Source organism: Phoca vitulina, unplaced genomic scaffold (genome assembly GCF_004348235.1).
Source record: "Phoca vitulina isolate PV1807 unplaced genomic scaffold, GSC_HSeal_1.0 scaffold4, whole genome shotgun sequence".
Taxonomy (NCBI): domain Eukaryota; kingdom Metazoa; phylum Chordata; class Mammalia; order Carnivora; family Phocidae; genus Phoca; species Phoca vitulina.
The window spans coordinates 9,899,161-9,921,039 of NW_022589707.1; the positions used below are offsets into that span (position 1 = coordinate 9,899,161).

Genomic DNA, 21,879 nt, shown 5'->3' on the forward strand with positions numbered 1-21,879 from the left:
TAGTGTGTACAAACCTCTCCCTTAATATTCAAAAATAATCACTACAAGCTATTAAACATCTACTACTTTCCAGTCTCTATTCTAGACACTTCACATATTTCATTTACTTTAAAATCCAAATATTATTATCTTCAACCTACTCACGGGAACCTGAGGCTCAGAAAGGTTAATTAAATTGCCCGAGGCCACACAGTCAGTAAGCTGAGATTTGATTCTAGGTTTAACCATTATAGCAACTAATAACTTTTTCTTTCTTCTCCTTTTGACTATTTTTGTTGTTGTTGTTGTTCGTACACATTTCCTTTTCCCTTTCCTGATCTACCCCATGGTGCAAGGTTCTATCCAGCAACACCACAGAACAAGAAATAGTTTTGTTTCTGGGAAAAGAGCTGAGATATGGAATATAAAGCCTAATTTCTGCTTAGACTAACAGAAATCCTTTGTGCCACAAACACTAGAGCATATCAGATAAATATCCCAAAATTCACAATCCTATTTTCAGGGTTGATATCATAAGCCTACTTTCTAGGAGTAACCAACTTAAAGTAAGATCCCTGTGACATGATGAAATTCTCTGCATAGAATTTAGAATTTCCAGCCATATATGTGTATTTAAATTTCTGATTAGTGATGAGAGTGACAATGGGGGTGTACCTGATTCTTCTGAGAAATGAAGTCTATTGATCATGTTTCCACACTGACAGCAAATAGCTTGTCATCTGACTAAAAACATAATTTTGGAAATGCTACCCAGAGGGGCAGCATTGCAGCATTATTTGTTTTATAATTTGTATATTCTGGCATAAATATTTCCTATAGGCTTTAATGCTCCCTTGAGGAGTCTTTAAAAATATAATTTCCTCAATAATATTTACCTTTTTTTTTTAAAAAGCTGTATTATCTAGGGACCATCAATTGATGGTGATGATGATCTCTTTTGGGGCTTAAAGAAACCTTAGCATTTAAAACACTGTAACATACACCTATTTACACACAAGGAAACTGAGGCTCAGAGAAGCTCAATGACTTCTCCAAGGTCATATAGTCACAGAGTTTGCCAGCAGCACACCCGAGATCATAACCCAGGTATTCTGGCTCCTGATCCAGGCCACCTTCTGGCATAGTACCCACTCCTGTGTCTGAACTGGAGGTAAAGTAATAATGAGAATAAAAATAACAATTAATTTTGAATGCTTCCTGTGTATGTAGGCACTGTTCTAAGATCTTAGCACAATGTGGCTTATTTAATCCTTACTGTCCACACTGTAAAGTGGACACTATTTGTTCTTCTAATTTTACTGATGAAGAAGTCGATAGACTTGCCACCGATCATGACCCTGAATCGAGCCATACTTTGAACCCAGGCCTGCTGACATCAGAAGCTGCACTCCTGTTGCACTATTAATGTATTCAAAGGTATGTACCAATTAGCAACGTTGGGACAAACAGAAAATGTATAGCATTGACACTTGAACGGTAGAGACTGCAGCAAGGGGATCCACTGAATATGCTAGTTTAGGCGGCATGGCTTGGTTTTCTAAGTTTATCCCAGGGTATAAATAGGATTTCATCAATTATGTCTCCATACATCTGACAGCTGCAGCAGGAACACCATCAGGAGGCATTGCAAACGCACTAACTGCCTTATTCCTGAAGGCTCACAGCACAGTCCCGACTAAAGTCTAGAGAGGAATGAGGCAGAGACAACAGACTCCTGGGACTCAGGCCTCTCCCACAAACAGATAATTTCTTTCATATCATCCATTCCCACCACTTTCTCTGAAATGTTTCATGCTACAACATTTATAGGCAATCTGAACTTCACTGCCTCAGTGAAGAGACATGGAATAATGGGGCTCCTTATTTCACTTATTTACCTTAAATATCCAGCTGGAAAGACTCAAATGTGCAGAGTCCAAGATCTGACAATTTTAAGGACAGATTTAAATAATGGGATAGAAAGCATGGATTTCCACACTGGGACAGATACTGCTCAGTATCCCATCCCAAATAATGGCACCAAAGTGTATATGACTTCACCTGTCTATAAGCAACAGTCTATCCCTGTCTGACATAGTTGGTGTTCAAAAATATGGGCTGAGTAAACTAATCTGAGTTGAATTCTAAGTAGGAGCTAGTAGAACCAGATCAAGGCCTGGAACTGGGATCTAAAAGTTGCAGGCAACTACCTCCCAGGTAGCAAATAGACCTATCTACATCTGGCAAGCATCAGTGTAGAGGAAGTCAGTAGAGGTTTTAGGTCACGATAAAGAAATATTCAGTGTCAGGAATGCAATCAAGAGAGGAAAGGGAGATGCAATGAACCAAAGACAAGGAGGCCTGAAAGTGAAGCAAGAACTCTCTTAGATAAAAAGCCCTGAATATTTTTGCAGATACAGGAAGCGCCAACAATAAGCTTCTCAACACCCAGTCAATGAAAGAATCCTGCCATACTTAGAAAATGCTGGAGGGGCATAAAAGGCTATTTCACCAAACACCTGTATTTTCTATTATGGATCTACAAATAGCAAACTTTTTTGAAGCTGTTCATGCTTTCAGATTGTTCCACTTTTGAGGAAAAAATAAAAAAGTCATCAATGAACATCCCCATCACTTAATTGTTCTGTGACCTTGAGCATGTTGCACGACTTTTCTGACCTTTCAATTCCTCTTAAGTAACATGGGGTTAATCACACCTGAGTAAACATAATTTATGAAAAGCACATTGCTCAGCCAGCTGAGATAAAGACAGACTTTTTATTTGACCAGAAACCCAATATCTGACACAGCTATGATAGGCCAAGACAAACAAAGACTTCATTAATAGAAATAAGGAGTTCAGATCATGAGAAATAGCAGTCTTATTGTAGTCTTCATTGCTCAGAACACATCTGGAGGGTTTGCTCAGAACATATCTGTAGGGTTATGTTCCATTCAGCCTGTCACATTTTAAGAGAGACATTCACAGATTGAATTGTATGTTAGCTACCTGAAGGAAGGGATCATGTCTTATGTATCTTTATATCCCTTTATAGCACCCATACACAATATAGCTCTGGAGAAAAATAAGTGGAAAGTTATGAATTTTTCTCAACTATTCCATGTTATTCCAGAAAGCAGAAACATGACAAATGGAGGGAAGCTATGAAAAACAGAATTTGGATTGCCATAAAAAGTAGCTTCATAACAACTGGCCCTGAAGCAGAAGGTGGGCAGAGGTCAAACTGCATGGAAGGGGTCAGACATGGTGTGGATGACCACTGGTCAGGGCTGGTAGAGGGAATTTCCACATCATGTGGTGAGTCTGCCTACATAACTGATTGGGTTAATTCCGTTGATAAATCTATGATGTTATGATAACTGATCCCAGCATGTAAAAGTAATGGTAAACCTAGAATCTCTTGCTAAAGTATTAATGGGGCAGAATCCATAGGATCTTAGAAATAATGCACATACATACCACACACACCCCCTGCCCTCCCCACATTTTTCCTTTAGGAACCTTGTATTCAGGTGAACAGATGAGAAATTACTTGTAACTTACCTAATTTTCAGGAGATGAGAATACTGAAAAAAATGCAATTCCCTTCACTTCATTTTTTAAATTATGAAAGCCTTTCTTTAGTAAAAACATGAGAAAGTCAGTTGCAACACTAATGAAAATATCATGAGGATACAGAGTATATGCACATGCTCATTGAGATGTTGGCACATAGATCCTACCATGCAGCTTTGGGGATTCCTTAATGTAATGCAAGCCTCTTTGTGTTGAGTCTATATTCATGACCAATTCCTCTGAAGAATCCACCCATCTCTCAGGGCCTAACTCTGGCTGACTGAAGATAAACAACTGATTAGACTGAAACAACTCATCAATTGCTTGACTGACCAGGAATTTTCACACCTGACTCATCCAATCAGTTTGTGTAGACAGAGCAAGGAGCACATTCCTGGAACAATGTAAGGACCTCACATGTGCCTGTTGTGATCACCATAACTCGAAATCTGGCTTGGAGATCTCACATCTTTACTGATCATAGTGGGAAAAAAAATGGTAACCTGCTTGTGTGTGTGTGTGTGTGTGTGTGTTTTATCATTTATGACCTCTGTTTTTTAAGAACCATTAGTATTTTCTCTGTGTTTACCAGATGTGTGAATAGATGTCTGATTTTCAATAATGATCTAAAACCCTCTGCTCTACAAACCTACAAAATTGCATTGTAATTAAAATTTATTGAAGGGTCGGGCACCTGGGTGGCTCAGATGGTTAAGCATCTGCCTTCGGCTCAGGTCATGATCCTAGGGTCCTGGGATCGAGTCCCACATCGGGCTCCCTGCTCCTTGGGAGCCTGCTTCTCTCTCTCTCTCTCTCTCATGAATAAATAAATAAAATCTTTAAAAAAAAATTTATTGAAGGGTTAATATTTTCCAGGTATTTAACATGTGATAGTTCATTTAATCACTTGATCATAACAGTGCTCCTCTTAGCACATCCTATTATAATCTCTATTCAACAGATAAGTAAAGAGAGACTCGGAGGATTTGGCAAGTATATGAGAGAGTACTTTCATCATTTTGTAAAGGGTATTTTTCTCTGGAACAAAAGGATCTTCTGTCAGGCTATACCTCAGCATAAAAATGCAAGGAAAGAAGAAACAACAACTCAACATACAGCGTCTTTGGTAATAAAATCAGAGTGCTAGTAAAACTCTCAAATTGCTCTCAGTTGCTGAATAGAGTCAAGGACTGCATCCCAGAGGAATGACATCAAATTCAACAATGGAAAGATACACTGCCATTATCCACGCCTGTCAAAGGAAGTCATGGGGGAGCACCAGGGATACAGAGAGAAGCCCGAACAAGATGGCTGCAGAGTTCGGGAAGAGCGGGAATGGGAAGAGCTATAGATGGACTGTGTAGACATAGAGAGGGTGGAGAGACATAAACTGGGATCATAATCCATGGCAGAAGATCCCACAGGATGAAAAACGTTATATGAAGGAGTTTTGGCTTTTTAATAAGAAGTACAAGAAGAACATCTTTAAGTCAGTGGACATATGTGCATTGTCAAGTGATCAAACTGCTTATTATATGGAGAAGAGCAGAACCAGAGAGGTACTGGTAAAAAAAAAAATGTTCTTAGGATAATCTAGAGGAAACATGACATGAACTAAGGTGCAAATGCAGAGACATTTGAGAAGTAATACTGTGTTTGTGAAGTAAAATTCACAGGATTTCTGATTGATGAGGTGTGGTGCATGAAAGAAAGCAAAGAGTCAAGGATGACACCAAAGTTGGTGACTGAGTGAATGAGGTTTAGGAGAGTTCTAGAACAGATAACAACCCTGACTATGGAAACAAGACTCCTGAGCATCTCCAAGGGCCCAGTTGAGACTGGAGACCATGACATTATAGTGGTCCCAATCTTCACAGAAGGGACATGTCTACTGCACCAGTCGGTAGCAGACAGGATATAGCATCAAAGAAGGCAGACTTATTTTTATTAGAAAAGGGGATATTCCTGAATGAGCATGACTTGAAGGCAGTGGGGAAAGTGATTTGAAGGAATGAGTAGCACTGAAGTAATGGGTTGTGAAACAAATCAGTGAGAAAAAGTAGTGAAGAAAAAAGGAAGCTGGGAATATGGTTAAGTGAGGGGGGAATCTTGTTGAAGGTCCTTATAGTGTTGAGGAGTGCACGTAGTTAGAATAAGAGCGCTAGAAGGACAGAAACTTGTAGACAGTGTGGAATGTTTGAATTTAGGATTTTAAAAGGTGATGGAACTGTTCCAGATGATGACAGTCTTGTGGGTTTGGGTGACTTGGAATGAGTGAAGGCAAACCTCATTGGAGACAACGAGAAGAAGGGGCTGAGAGACTAGATTACTAGGTGGGTGGACATTAAAGCCATCCAGGGTGACTAAGAGACTTGAAGTGGAGATAAAGAGCGTGGGCAGGGTGAGCTGGAGGTTGGCAGGTAAGAGTAATGAGAAGAGTGCATGTTGGTGTTGCAGCAGCATAGGCCCCAGGGGAGCAGGGAGTTTTACGTCACCGTGTGGAAGTAATGCTCTAGAAGCATTCACTGGGGAGGTCGGAGGATTCCAATAGCCACATCCAGCTCCGGAGGTCCCTGGGTTGTGAAAACGTACACATCCTCCATTTTAGATGGCTGCAAGGAAAGCAGTGCCCTCAAGGGCTAGTAAGGTGTCAGTGAACATCGGGAGGTATTCAGGGAAGGAGCTGTGGGGAAGGAGAATTGTTCATCACAGAAATGAGAAATGTGGAGGGGATGGAGGGAAGTTTTGGCAGAAGTGGGCAGATGCGGTGTTTGTGTCTGGGAAGAGGAAACACAGAGGGCCATGAGTGTGAACACAGGGAAGGATATTCCAGCATGGGCTTTGAGAAACAATGACAGAGACCTAAGGTGTGGTGGATTGAAGTCTGACTCTATTTTTTCCCCAAAACGATTAATATGCAAACCTAGTTTACATATGCTCAGGGTTTAGTGTGTGAAGGTTGTGTATCCTCGTCTGTAAGGGCAGTAGGGGGTCAGCGCTTTAACACTGTCCCCAGAAATGTTCTAAGCTGAAGTTTCAAAGTGCTATGTAGAGCCTCACAGATGTGGTCAGTGTGGGCCTACAATGTGGAGCTGATGAGCTCCTCATCATAATGATTATGAACACACTACATTCTGAAGCTCTGTAAATGGATGTGAAGTCTCATTTGAGTTCAAAGTCTGAGTCACTTGTAAACATTCATGGTCAACCGTTTAATCACTTTGTTATGCTCCTCCAATTTATTTCACTACTAGCTATAAAAGGAAGGAACTGAGGTACAGGAGGTTTCAGTTTAGCTCAGGGTACACACTGACAGCAGCAGGAATGGACAAGAGCTTGACCAAGATGGAAAAGATGAAGAAAAAAAAAACAAACTATAAAACTCAGTCACAAAATACACAACTATCAGAACAGCTGGGGTCATTAGTCAGGGGCAAGGTGTCCCACATGTCTCTGAATGTTCTGGGAGCTTCATTCCATTGCATTCACTGCTGCTATAAGAAGCTTTAGGAAACCCAGTTATGAGGAACACTGAGGAATACAAAAAAGATGACTAAGTCACCATGAGTTAAATATCTGGACAAATAAGCAATCCAAAGACTGAGGACCACTTAACTGAAGGACACAATAGTAAAGAAAGGTCTGGGGTAATAGGAGTGGCAGTGGGCTGTGGGTCAGGAAAAGCTTCATCCAGGAGGTGAAACAAATGGAATCTTGAAAGTTGAGTGGGTGGTGACAAGCTAGAAATGGAGAGAAAAGGCTTTCTGGAAAAGTGGAGCACCAACAGCACAGAGCTGTGCAACATTATGGTCTACTGGGGGGATGGCATACGTTCCAAAGGGTTCCAGATTTAGGGGTGAGGAGAGAGAGAGAGAATAAACTGGAGTGGTAAGAAGAGACATGATCTGAAGAACTTACTAGGACACAGACTTATCCTCAGGTAGTGGAGATCATCGAAGGATTCTAAGCAGGAGGATGACTTGACTGGATTTTCAAGTTAGAAGGAGCACAGCAGTCTCATTATGAATATGAATGTGACATCTGAAATAATCTATTTAATGCTAATTGATATTTAGAATATGATTTTTAATTAAGGTAAACTATATTGTTAAGAGTCTTGGAATATATGGACATGTATAACATTTAAAGAAATATTTCTATCCAATTGAAAGTTTTAATAAAAGCATTGATCCTAATGTGATCCTATTTCAAAATTTTAAGTTTAAAAGCATATATTACCATTGTTAGGAAATTCACTTACAAAAATATCTTTTTTCCTCAGTAATGCTGGACGAATGCCTGTTTTCATACAGTGCTCTGAACTGAGAACAAGCAAAATAAAATGTTATGACATGTCCTAGGGGTCTTCAAAAGGTTGTCCATTCAGCATAATAGAGAGAAAATGGCCAACTGTTTTCTGCCACACTGCATTTTAGAAATAGCTAGCTACACAGAAGTTATAAATGTTCACTGCCTGGGAAAAGTATCTGGACCATTAGTAATAGCTATTTCTCCAGATTCACCCAGATTTCCACTTGGTTAAGAAACCACTCAGCATGATTTTCTCATATTCATATCTCATTATGCAATGACATTAGAAGACCTCGGTATATGGCTCTCCCCAGGGGGAACCACCACCAACGGAAATAATTTATCCATCACTGAAGAGGAGGCAGCCATGAAATGAGCTGTGAGTGTTGCCTTTCCCACGGTATCTGCTTTAGGTTGTGAGTTTCCCACTGACCAGGAATGAAGTACAGGGTCATGAAGGTCCCAAAGAAAGATGTATCACTGGGCTGCTGGAAATTTCTCTGTAACACCAGCCTTGAGAATCAACAGTCTTGCTGATGACGTCAAAACTTGCTGACATCACTTCAGGGGAATATTTCATCAAGTGATCATGAACTCCACTTTATAAGCATTAAAGTTTGAGGATAACAACAATGAGATGGGTATCAATTCTAGAAGGTTAGTGAAACAAAACACTAGTTGAAACAAAACACTAGTTGTTAGTAGCTAGTAATTTTTAGGTCAAAATTTCATCAAATATCTATATGTTAAATAGAGGGCATAATGCATGAGCTGAACTAAGTGAATTTCAACTTTCTGACTCTCTTGAGGTGTTAGCAACTGTTATGTGATTCTGTTACTCAATAAGCCTAAGATATTGAAGGACATAGAATTTTGAGGTGAACAGTGCCCAGCTTCGGTAAATTTATAATCTGGTTGGGAAGAAAAGACATTTTGTTCCACATGCATGTTGAATCTTTCTGTTTCCTGTTCCCTCTATTCATTTTCTTCATTTCTTAAAAGCTTTCTCTTCTTTCTCAGCAGAAGTCACAGTTATTCTAAATAGGCTAATAACCCCGATATTATTGGCTAACTTAGTTGTTGTAAAGGGAGAAAGTTATTTACAAGAACCTTTGCGAAAATGAAATAAAAATTTAAGAATAAATCTTACATCACAGCTTTTTCTAGTCGGATCTTGCATTTTCTAGGAAAATGGTGACATTGACTCATGATTGGGGTTGAGACTTAAGAGACATTAGTTCTAGCAAATGCTATCAGCAATTTACTACACATGCTTGTTTACCTCATTCTCTCTTTGTGAAGTATAGTAGATGTGTGCAAAATAGCTCTGAACATTTGGTAATGCAGAGAGGAACCATAGAAAACATAACCAATTAATCTGTCAGGACCCTTTTATGATTCTGAGCCTGTGGACAACCAGCAACCAGTCTCTCCTTTCAAAGGGTCAAAGAGTAATATGTTCTCACACTGTTATGAACCGATAGGGGTGAAGAGACACATAAAGTTGATTTTTCACATGTTATTTCCCCATGTCAGATCATGGGAAAGGATAAGGAAATTAAGACTATGGTGACTAATGCTGAACAGAAAAAATATTTGAACATCCAAAGAAGGGAAGAGACAGGGATATAAGGAATGAGGAAGACAAGCAGAAATAAGTGGACAAGACTAAAAAAATCTGAAAGAAGGCAAAGAAAAATGAGAAAAGTTAACAATAGTGGGTGTGATTGAGTTGTACGTAGAAACTATCATGTATTCTTTTTAAATTTATAATATATCTATTTCTGAGAAGGACCTGGGGAGGTTTTATAATAAACTAAAGGTGTATACTAGAACCATCAACATACAGGTTAAGGAATCAGGAGTCATAAGAAAAGAGGCAGAAGTGACATATAAGAAACATCTGGCAAAGGAAACTTCTACAATGGGAATCAAAACTTGACTCTAAATTTGAGTTTCCCAATAGCTAAAGGAACTACACCTACATACACATTTACTCAGAGAGAACAATATAATGAACTGTCCATCTCCCTTAATCTTAAACTGTAATAGGGATTTAGCTTTTGTGTCTTTATATGAAAATCCCCATATAATATAGTAAATTACATTTTTAGTGGCTGTTTACAAAAACATAGGAACATTATATGTTATAATATTAAAAATGAGGAAAAGTTTAAAAATGAATATTTAAGGAAAGGAGATAAGTAAGAGGGGGAAATGTGAGGAAAAAATAAGCTTTGAAGTGGAATGTAGATAAAGAGGAAAATACAAAAAATACAGAAGAAAAATTTTGAGAAGTCAAAATGTAGCAATACCCACTCAAAGAAAAGAACAAAAAGAGAATAGGCATAAAATAAATCTTCAACTGAACTGAGTAACATGATTCTCAGAATCCATTTCATAAGGGTATGTTATAGATGAGATTCCATAATACTTGAAAAAAACAAAACAAAACAAAATACCCCTTCTTCAATGAAGTCCAAGGCAGACCCATTATAGAGTGAGTGCTTTTCTAGAGAGGATAGTATAGTATTCAAAATGAGAACTGAAAAACAGATTAAGACATATAAGCGAAAGTCTAGTGAAGAGTATTCTTATTTTTACTTATTCTTCTTTCCAAGATAAAATTTGATCTCAAAATGATGCAGCTGTTTTTCAAATTGAAAGGCTAAAGAAGGCAGATCAGATTTAATTTATATGTTTACATTGCTCCCAATAATAAGAATTTTGATATAATGACCAAGATGACAATTCTAGTGATAGTGTAAGAGGAAAGTCAGAACACCATTCTCTACAATAGAGGCACCTAGTCCAGATGAAAGAGAGAATAATACAGTCATGATTCCTATAAATAGGACCTACACCACTGAGTTAGATCATTCATTACTCCTTTTTTTTAATGACCTGTACTCTATTAATCCAACAATATAGAAGCACCTACAATGGGCCAGGCATGGAGATGGATAAAATTTATATAAAGATGAATATGACACAGTCATTAGGATATATATCTAATTCCTCCTGGCTTCTGTTTCTAAGTAAGAGAGTACGATTCTCCAATACACGATTTAGATTATCTCACAGGACCAAAAATAAAAGTTTCTTCTTTTCAAAATATCTCCTGATTTGGAAAACATAATTGTGCTTGCCACATTTTCTACTGTTTAGTGGCATGCTGTACTGAATTCTCAGAGCTAGCCATTGGCAGTGTGGACGAGAATTCTGACACAAAGAATAATAGTAGGTATTTCTTTGTCCACCTTCCTCCCTGAGATCCTGAGAATTTTGCATATCACTCCTAACATAATCCTCTCCCTTGATTCATCAACTGCCACCAGAAGTTGGAACTTGTTGACATACGTGGATTTAAAGAAGAAATTCCAGTTGGAAAGTTATGACATTCCTCAATTTCCCTATAAAGAAAAACACATTCCAGTCCTTTAAAAGTCTTGGGAATTCTTAATAATATATGTGACATGAAGTGGGATCAATATGCCCAAATTACTGATCACTTCAATTTAAAACCTATCAGTCAATTCAGGAAAGGTAAATTAGTCACGTCAGTGATTCATTATAGTCTCAAGCACCTGAAAATTGAACATACTTTTTCCCAGTGAATTATTCAGTAAATTAATCTTATGGTGTGCATGCACACAGCCTTAATTAATTAATCCCACTGAACTGGAGATTGATAGTGCATGAATGTACTTTGTGACTTTAAGCAAGTAGTAAAACTTTACTAAGGCATCTCTCCTATTCAGCTTTCCCGACACTCTCAAAATGAGCCTTGTAACAGCTATACATCTCTCTTCCAAAATGTATCTCTTTTCTCCCCAAGTACATTCCTTACAGGAGTGACCTGAACGTTGTAGTAGAAGTCTGTAGCTTGATTAATGGTGCTGGCTCTTAAAAGTTTGTAAGTCACACTCTGGACATAGTACAGACACTTTGGTGGGAGTATTAATCCCTCCCTCTAGACCACTAGGGCATCACATAGGATCTCAAGTCTTTGTTCTGAAAAGAAATGAGCAATTATCTAAAAGAACTGAAAGTACCCAAGGACTTAATTTGCCATTCACTCAGCAGAGTCTACTTCATTATAATAACCAACATTTGGATGTTACTTACAATTTACCAAAACATGCCATTTGCATGATCCCATTTGTTCCCCTACAAGAGTTCTAACATGGGAGATAAGGTACATTTGATTAATATTTCTTTTATAAATAAGGAAACCGAGGCTCAAAACCCCACTTCTTATTAGAGTTATCCAACACACTAAGGTAACACTTGAAACGGCAAACACCATGTTCCTTTTGTATAATTCTGCCTCATTTTACATGTTTTAATGGGGCTTGTTCTGATTCCTTTCATGGGCTGCTCCAGGTGCAGGTCATGACGCTCCTACAGGATTCTACTTTCAGAAGTGGGAGAATGAAGTCATTCCCACGCGGGGGTCCAAAGTGAAAGCCCTTTAGTATCCTCCAGAGAGCCCTGCTCTGCCTTTCTGAAGTAAGCAGGCTGACAGTTTACTCTTTTACTAACCACTATAATATGTAATAACAACTGAAAGCTGTAATTGTTTTTCTTCCAAATATAACCTTTCTTTAGAGGCTGGTTTATGAATCCTTGGCAATCAGCTGGAGGGTAGGTGAGTCTGGGGTTGTCACTTCAGTGATTGCATAATCAATTGAGAAAAATTGCATGAACTGGGAACTAGACTAACAATTGGAACAATAATGAAATGAAATACAAGGGAGCAGAGGGAAGCAACCGCAAGTGTATTTTTGGAATCCTGATGCAAAACAGCAGATTGCGTTAGGTGTGAGAGGAAAGGAGTTAAGGTTAGGTTTCACCTGGATTTTGTGTGATCTTTTGCAAAAAGGTCTAGACTTTTCATTCAATATATTGAAATGGCATTTAATGCGCGACCAGATAATAAATGAACGGTACGGCACTGTTCTTGGCACAATGGGCTGCCAATCGGGATATAAATAGTTTCTGCATTCAGAAATGAGTTTTGGGAAATAAGCCTAAAGTGGGCAATAAACTGTAATGGAAAAGGAAAGGTATTTGCCATCAGTCCCCCAGATCTGCTACCTGTGCATTTTGTCATTTCTCTGGGATTTTAATATATTAATTATAAAAATTTGTAATTAATACACTAAGCTTCTGAAAAAATATCTAACATAATGAGTATTCATGATCTACCCTAATACTTTGATAATACAAAACAGACTATTCTATTAATGTACAAGCATATGTCAAAGACACTGTGGGTTCTGTTCCAGACCACTGCAATAAAGTGAGCTTCATTATCTTTTAAAAATAATACCCACTTCATAGCATTGTTTTGAAAATTAAACCACTGAAGTGATAAGCACTTAGTATGCACATAGAAATGGTAGCTGGTTATTAGGTCTTCAGCAAAATTATATTATATTACAGGGCTCCAATCCTTGAGAGCAGAGACTCAGCTCTATTTGCTGTGGGCATAAACTGAGAAGGAAATCTCCTCAAAAATAGACAAATGTGCTCTAGAGTCCTCCTCCAGAAAGAGACTCCTCCAGAAACTGAGAGATTACTTGAGCAAGATTTCCAAAGATTTATGTTTTTGCTTCTGAAAAAGGATTCCTTTAAACAACTCCTTCTTGTAGAGATAGAAAGCTGATATTCTGCCACTTTGAATAATAAATAGGCTAATCCATAATTTATTCTATTTCTACTCTAAATCTTTCAATCAGAAAGATGCCAGCCACAAAGAAGGTGCTCAAGAACACACATCATATACAGGCATACCTCGTTTTACTGTGCTTCACTTTATTGCACTTTGCAGATACTGCGCTTTTTACAAATTGAAGGTTTGGGGCAACCCTGCGTCTGGCGAGTCTGTTGCCGCCATTTTTCCAAAGGCATTTGCTCCTTTCATGTCTCCGTGTTGCATGTTGGTAGTTCTCACAATATATCAGACTCTTTCATCATTATTATTATATTTGCTGATCTGTAATCAGTGATTAGGACCTGCTAAAAGTTCGATTATGGTTAGCAATTTTTAGCAAGGAAGTATTTTTTACTAAGGCACAGACACTGTTTTTTTTTTAGACATAATGCTATTGCACGTGTAATGGAATATGGTATAGTGCAAACCTAACCTTTCTGTGCACTGGGAAACCAAAGAATTCATTTTGTTCACTTTATTTTGATTGTCTGGAACTGAACCCACAGTATCTTTGAGGTATGCCTATCAGTTAATAGAATAGTCTGTTTTATATTATGAAAGTATTTGGATAGATGTTGAATACTTATCAAGTTAGACATTTTTTCATGAGCTTAATGTATTAAAAATGTATTAATTACAAATTCATTATAAATTAATATATAAAAATCAGTTTTCCACTTGTATCCTAGGTTTTTCCCCTCTTTTCTTCCAAAGTAATAGCGGTGAGCTAAAGAAAACTATAATAGTAATGTAACACTTATTGAGGCTTATTATGTGACAAGCATCATGGCAAGCTCTTTGGCTGATTATCTCACTTATCCCGCATAGCAACCCTGAGATAGGTGCCCTTACTATCCCATTTCACAGAGGATGAAACCAAGGTGTAGATAAATTAACGTTACGTGTATTGCTACTAACCTCACCTAAAGTCAACTAGTAGCTTTAGTAGTAATAACACAAATTTATCTGTTTTAGTCATCTTTTAAAAATTAATATGGTATTTCCATGGGATAACTTAGACTCTAGTCCTGTTTCTCATCAAAAATAACAACACTTTGGGGACACCTGAGTGACTCAATTGGTTAAGTGTCCGACTCTTGGTTTCTGCTCAGGTTATGATCTCAGGGTTGTGGGATCCAGCCCCTTGCTGGGCTCTGCACTCAGTACAGAGTCTACTTCAGATTCTTTCTCCCCCTCCCTCTGCCCCTTCCCACTTGCATGTGAGTGCTCTCTCTCTCTCTCTCTCTCCCTAAAATCAATAAATAAAATCTTAAAAAAAAATAATACCTGGCTGGCTCAGTCAGAGGAGGCTGTGACTCTTGATCTCAGGGTCACGAGTTTGAGCCCCAGGTTGGAGGTAGAGATTATGTAAATAAATAAAACTTAAAAAAAAAAAAAAACCACTTCTGGTGGTAAGCCTTTAACACCTCACAAACTATGCCAAGAGTCAGAGATTCTGGCTGCAAGTCTCAGCTTTGCTACCCACTGATGAGAAAGAGGAGACCTTCTACATGAATTTAATAGTTGTTCCCACCAACAGTGACAATACCGCTAGATGTGATGAAGAGAGTGTGCTGAGAGGTCGGGAGGAGGGCATGGGGTCGCATTTCCTTCGGGACAGGGAGCAGGATTTATTATCTTTTTATCTCCCAAAGCAATATTTTTTCCCGGCTATGACACACATGGGTCAGTGAAGGGACATTCCCTTGGGCATGCTAGTAAATTAAAATGCAATAAATATAATTCTACTTTTTCTCTCATTCAAGTGAGTACACTACATTGCAAGTGACTAAGATGAAAATAGATCTGTTCTAATGTATTAAGAAAGGAAACTACTTACAGATTTTTGTCCCTTAAATATTATTGTCCATAAATTACTTGTGAAACATGTCAAAAATTGATGGAAACACAACAGGGAATCTAAGCTAACTTGTGGTATATACTCAATAAATATTTGTTAAACTGAATATATTTAGAAGGAGGAAAGAAGTCAAATAATTATTTTATTCCTTGACAGCATCAATATCAAAGAAGTAAATATTTAAACCATAAAAAACTATAATGTTATTGAAGGAGGATCAGAAATGTTTAATTATATTTTTCTGATATTAAAAATTCCTTTTCCTATAAAGTCTCTCATAGGAAGGTATGAAAATTATAATCTATGTTTTAATCACATTTTTATTGTGAAGACAAAATTTTAACAAAAAAAGTTATTATAAGGAAATGAGAAATCACCATTAGCCCATTACAGTATTCTTAACTTATTTTATTTTTTGAAAGCATGGTCTATAGGGATAGATATTTAATTATGGTTGTAATATATAAAAGAGAAATGGGAAGAAATCTGTGGGTGACCACTTGAGAATGTAATGGGATCTACTGAAAAAGCAGACCTCCTTGTCCACAGAATATCTAAAAATCTGCCTTAAGACTTGTTCTAATCCATATTGATAAGTACATCATAATATGCATTGAGGAGAAAAGCAAAGGAAAAAATAATCAGATTCATCTGAATCATAAATACTATGTAAAAAACACAAAAAAATTCAGTACATAAACTGGTTTAAAAAAAGAGAAACTGATTGAACTAAGACATTTTATAGCTACATTTTAACTAGTTGCCAAGTGTTGTATGTAACCAAATATGATCATTCCACTTCCTCCCTCCCTCCCACCTCACTAACCAGTGTGTAAGTGTAAGTGTAAGTGAAGATACTGCCTGAGGATGCAAATAAATTAGTGTCAGCACAATATGGTGGAGAGGAGCATGGTTTTGACCCCGGCCCTACCAGAAACTAACCTGTATGACTTTGGGTAAGTTACTTACTAAGTATCTGATCTTTAATGTCCTTAAATTTAAATGGGGAAAAATAATGGAATCTAATCAATAGCGTGATTGTATATGTACAACGCTTAGGCAAGTAATAAATGTCCAGTCGGCACTAAATAAATGTTACCTTTCCTTTTTTGTTGTTGATTTTGCTGCTGTTATGTTTAAGAAGCGGTCAATCCAAAATATCATATTAGATATATTATTAGATATTATATTTTTGATTATGATGTTAGCTATGTGAAGTGACAAAACATTAATTTTTAACTCATATCATTGCTGAAACCCAACATTTCGTCTACTTAATAAAAACACGTGCTTCTCAAATGAATGAATAATTTACCAACATTGTACAGTGAGGTTGTTGGTTCTGTGACTTACTCTTAAGTAAGGCTATTTGGATGGGATTGATCAGAAATAGCTAAGTTTTCTTTGGAAGAGACTGAAACCATGAGTAGAGCCACTACAGAGTAACAGAATTTGTATATTGGAACAACTAAATTAGTCAGCAAAACTACATTAAAAACAGAACATTTGGAATAACAACTGAGTGACTATAATTTGAATAATTTGGAATCTTCTCTCTCTCTCTCTCACACACACACACACACACACCACTTAATTTTAATTAACTGCACCAAAACTAAAGAATCATACAATCAGAAGTATGGAACTCCTTGTCACTAACAAAACATCAGTAGCACAGAAAAATAGTTAACAATAACAAAAAAGCAGATTCAAGATTTCAAAGATGGCACCATGCTACTGAAAGGAGAGAGAGTGATGGCAGGTTTAGGTGTGCATAAGTGTCTGCACACCTCCAATCAGGTTCTTTTTTATGTCCTTCCTCGGTAAACACGAAAGGCTTTATTTGAGAGTCTCAGTGATGAAAAGAGATCTGCTGTCTTCACATCTTATAAAGGTGACAGGTGTCGTAGCTGAGCCAATAGAGCATTTGGTGCTTTCATAGAAGGACTTAAATTTCTGAAAGATGATTCAAAATCCTGTTGCAGGATCTATCAAATTGCAACAATAATTACTTTGCTTCAATTTAAACTCCCAGAAAATAAGGAAGCATTAAGGTCATGTGGACATAGAATGTTACTAAAAGAAGCAATATGTATATGTTTACTGTGCTAATCAAAATCATGCTAATTAAAATCTGAGTATTTATAAAGTTATGACACCATGTACAGAACTGGGCAATACTTTAAATATGAAGAACAAAATAATTAGTGAGGCATCTGCTTGAATTACCTAAAGAATCTGATGCAATGTTGTCTTTAGTCTTTCCTACTTTACCTACTTCCCTAGCCCTTAGCCCCAGCCCAACCCCTCAGCATGGCTAAAAGTCACACTTACCAGCTAGTAAATATACATGGCTCTTGGAATGTATGTGTGTGTGTAATTTTATCTTGGAGGGAAAACTTATTCAACCCATAACCTGTCTTTCACCCACTGTTGGTTATATTCTGCAAATGACCTAGTCCAAGATGATTTCAGTATCTTAAAGTCAGCCCTTCTCTGATAAAAATGGTTGCTTATCCATGTGTACTTGAGAAATACAAAGTGTGTGTGAACTGAAGAAGTGCATCTAAATGTGTACACTCAGGTGGGTCTGTGTCTCAGACTCTTCACAGACATGACTGAAGAACATGAGTTTCAAGAATGTGTTTGATGTGCATGTGTATGTATATAAGTATATAAATGTGTATGCATGCATAGGTAAATATAGATCTTCTTGGGATGCAATTTAGCATACTTATAAACCTGAACTCTGCAGCAGAAATCTTTTGCATTCAAATCCTAGGACCAACATCTATAAGCTGAGTGACCTTGAGCAAGTTATTTAAACTTTCTATGCCTTAGTTTCCTCATCTACAGAGTGGGCATAAAATTTTACCTACCTCATGGAGTCATAACAAGAATTAAATAATCTTTTAAGTCGTAGTCCTGGCACATAGTCATCAGTAAAAATTATTGTTTATTTTCATCTCCCCAAAAAGAAAGGATACATGCTCTGAGAAGTATAAATGTGCTTGCCACGTATGTATCAGAGAACACTGTCTATACCTTGCGTAGCGTTTATTGTTTGCTCCTTCCTGCCCCCCAACTCCATAAAGGTTGGCATCTTCTCCATTAGAAAAAAGGAACAGAAAGAAGAGCTGGAGGCAATCAGTGAGCCCAGAGTAATCCCTGAGTCAATGTGAGGAAATTCCAGTGAGAATCCTGTGTGCCCCTGGCTAATCAGCCTATTAAACATATTAGCACACATGAAAATAAAGCAGAAAATCTAGGCGAAGACTTATTAACTCCTTGGGAAAACAAACTTGAAACTCATAATTCAAAATAATTTACAAATTTCCTTGTTGTTCAATGCCAGTATAGCTGGTTCTAGCATTTCAAAATCTGTGTCTATTAAGACGAGCTCACTCATGTATTAGACGCGCAGACTTATTTTTGCTCCTCCAAGTTTACTCTCATATATATGTTTCACCTCTTCCTTTCACTGATATATGCAGATTTGGAGGCAATAAGAATATATTTTCTGCCTATGTTTTTACAGTATATTCATCAACAAAAAAGCTTAGATTTGCAGATAAATAAACAGACCCTGTCAAAAATTCCAGTTTGAAAATCAGGATGGGCTTGTCCATTTTGAAAAAAAAAAATAACACCAGATCATTCAAAATTTAGTCAATATACATAAGCACACTGCTTTGATCAAACAGAAGAGAAGAGATGGAAATTCTTAGGTGCTTACTCATTAGTCAGGATGCTCAAGTCCACCTAATGTTTCAGGGTAAACGGCTTTGCCTCTGCCCCCAACTGTTTCAGTTTTCCACGTTACAGGTTTATAAAATGTTCACCAAAATCTATATTTAAAAAAAAAAACAATTTATAAAGGCTGTCATAATACAATCTGAAAATACATTTATTTGCAAATAAACACAATTACTTATGCCCGACCTTACTCTGCCTTTAGTCCAAAAATGCTGAAGCACTGATGCAGTATTACCCTGCGCTTAAGAAGAAACACGTGGTAACTGTGCCCTTTCACCTCCTGGATGTTTGTTCATGAGCAGATTACTCAAGCCTCAATTGTCTTGCCCCCCTCCCCGCAAAAGAAGGACGAAGATTAAAACTTTAATCTCATAAAGTTGTTCTGAAAATTAAATGAGATAATGAATAGAAAGGGCTTAGAGTTTCAGGCATATATTAAGTCCTCAAGCATTTAGTAGCTCTTATTTTTCCTATTCTCTATGTCTAACATGCTCTTTTCCTATTTCCCAAGTAGGAAACTGATATTTACACTTCAAGCATAAACCCAAGTAATTCCTTTGTCAATCCCTCCTGACATCTCCAAGGAAGTCAAGCAGATTTTTCCTTATGGAGAAACTGGGAAGCATCACTATGGAAAGAATGATGCTGGGAGAAGCAACAAGAAAAACTCGGTAAGAAACAGACTCTACACTGCCCTGGGTCAAGAGCTTGGTGAGCTCCACTTCCTCTTTCCTGAATCCCTGATGGCACCTTCACAGTCTGAGATGGAACTTCTGGGATGGAAAACGGGGGGTTTACAAAATTTGAGAGAATGTAGGACTGAGATATTTTTGTTGGGAGATCTGGATCTTCCATTCTCTCTTTAGTTCTTTGGCTTGGTAAAGCCTATTTTGTCGGTACCTTTGACTGAGACAGAGTACAAAATAGGCCTGTTACACAGGCTGGCTCTAGGCTCAGAGAGAGGTACCATGGGGCTCTTTAAATTTCATTTTAAGAAATTACTCGTTCCTGGATATGAAATAAGTAGGGGTTCAGGGTGAAATGTAGGAATAGAAATATAACTAGAACGTACGGGAACATCCCTGTTTGTGTGTTTAACAATCTTAATGTCAAACACAGTGAAGCACTTGGAATATTTCACACAAACATCCGTCCAGTCCAATGACAGGCTCTAGGCTCCGTCAGGGCAGCCTGTCCCAGTTCTGGCCCAGAGAGGAAAAGCAACTGCTGTTCCTCCCTCCACATTTATGAACTGAGTCAGAAGCACTTACAGTCTGGATCGATAGAAGATTCTGGATTTGAGATTGTCATAATCATCTAAGACACTTACGTGTGAAGGCAATACAAATATACACATAGATATGCACTGGCTCAAGAAATATCAAGTTCATTAAAATAAAGCTAAGTATTTAACACCATTTTTCAAGAGATGGAATCAGAACAAAGAATTTAGAAACAGAGAGATCCTGCTAAACAACGCTTGTAATCATAGAAACCAGTGAAGCAAGGAGTAATAAAGTAGTGGTTATATAGTACAAGGCAACTGATTGAAAATACTGGAAAAAAGAAAACATGTATAGAAGTATATGCATAAATAATGAAAATACAAAAATTTAATAGCAATCCATTCAGTCTAATTCCTCACATCATATCACAAAAGATCTGAAACTGAATGTGAACTAAGCAAACACTAACACAAAATATACCACATTTTATCCTTGGCTTTGATAATTACCATAAAAATAATGATAGCATATAATTTTTCAAAGTAAAACTAAGAGCTAATTAAATTCTGAATACAGATTTATACTCTGAATCATTATTTTGAGAGAGGGAAAGAGTTGTGAAGGCACAATATGGAGAAGAAGTAAGACATGAAGGAAAGATAAAATGAAATCAAACAAAAATGCAAGAGGAGACAATGTGAGAGGATTAAACTACTAATGTAAAAGCAAATACTTGGGGTGCCTGGGTGGGTCAGCTGGTTAAGCGTCCCATTCTTGATTTCGGCTCAGGTCATGATCTCAGGGTTGTGAGATCGAGCCCCATGTGGAGTTCTACGCTCAATGGGGAGTCAGCTTAAGATTCTCTCTCTCCCTCTCCTCCTGCCCCCCCCCACACACACTTGCTTGCATACTCTCTCAAAAAATAAAATGAAAGCAAATACAAATCCAACTATAGCCTCCTTAGAAGAAACCAACCTGAACAAAATGACACAGAGAATTTAAAAATAAAAGAATGGCACATGTCTCTCAAAGTAAAAGAGAAGGGGTAGTGATAATAGCTTCATGTGAACTAGAATTACAAGCAAAATATTTTAAATGGAATAGAGAAAATAGTAATAATTATGTATAAAATTCAAACTATGTAAAAAAAAAAAAAACCCTATTAGAATTTGATCAAACACAGTAAGTGCAAGAAATGCAAATACAGTTACAGATCAGGTAGATTAAAAAAAAAAAAAGAACAAAGGAAAATGAATAACATAATGAATATGGGGAATGAATATAAATATAACATAGTGTGTGTGTACAACCAACCCTCTTCAATAAAGAATATAATCTTCTTTTCAATTAACCAAGTAATTGAAAAACTGAAAAACTGAGAAAAATCTCAAAGAATAGACATTATAAAGCCATATTTCTGACCAAAGTGCAATAAAATAAATTTACATGC

The 21,879-nt window shown here is 37.3% G+C and overlaps 1 protein-coding gene across 4 annotated transcripts in view; it reads right to left on the reverse strand.

Moving 5' to 3' along the window:
• The window catches only part of CHRM2 (cholinergic receptor muscarinic 2), a 138,362-nt gene that overhangs the window by 80,951 nt on the left and 35,532 nt on the right, over positions 1 to 21,879 (reverse strand). The window contains exon 3 of one of the 4 annotated variants that reach the window (XM_032401499.1): positions 19,184 to 19,295. The exons of the other annotated variants lie outside the window; for them this stretch is intronic. Coding sequence (XP_032257390.1) covers positions 19,184 to 19,187 — 4 coding nt within the window. The 5' untranslated portion in view covers positions 19,188 to 19,295. The remainder of the gene's footprint in view (positions 1 to 19,183; positions 19,296 to 21,879) is intronic. 4 annotated transcript variants of the gene reach the window in all.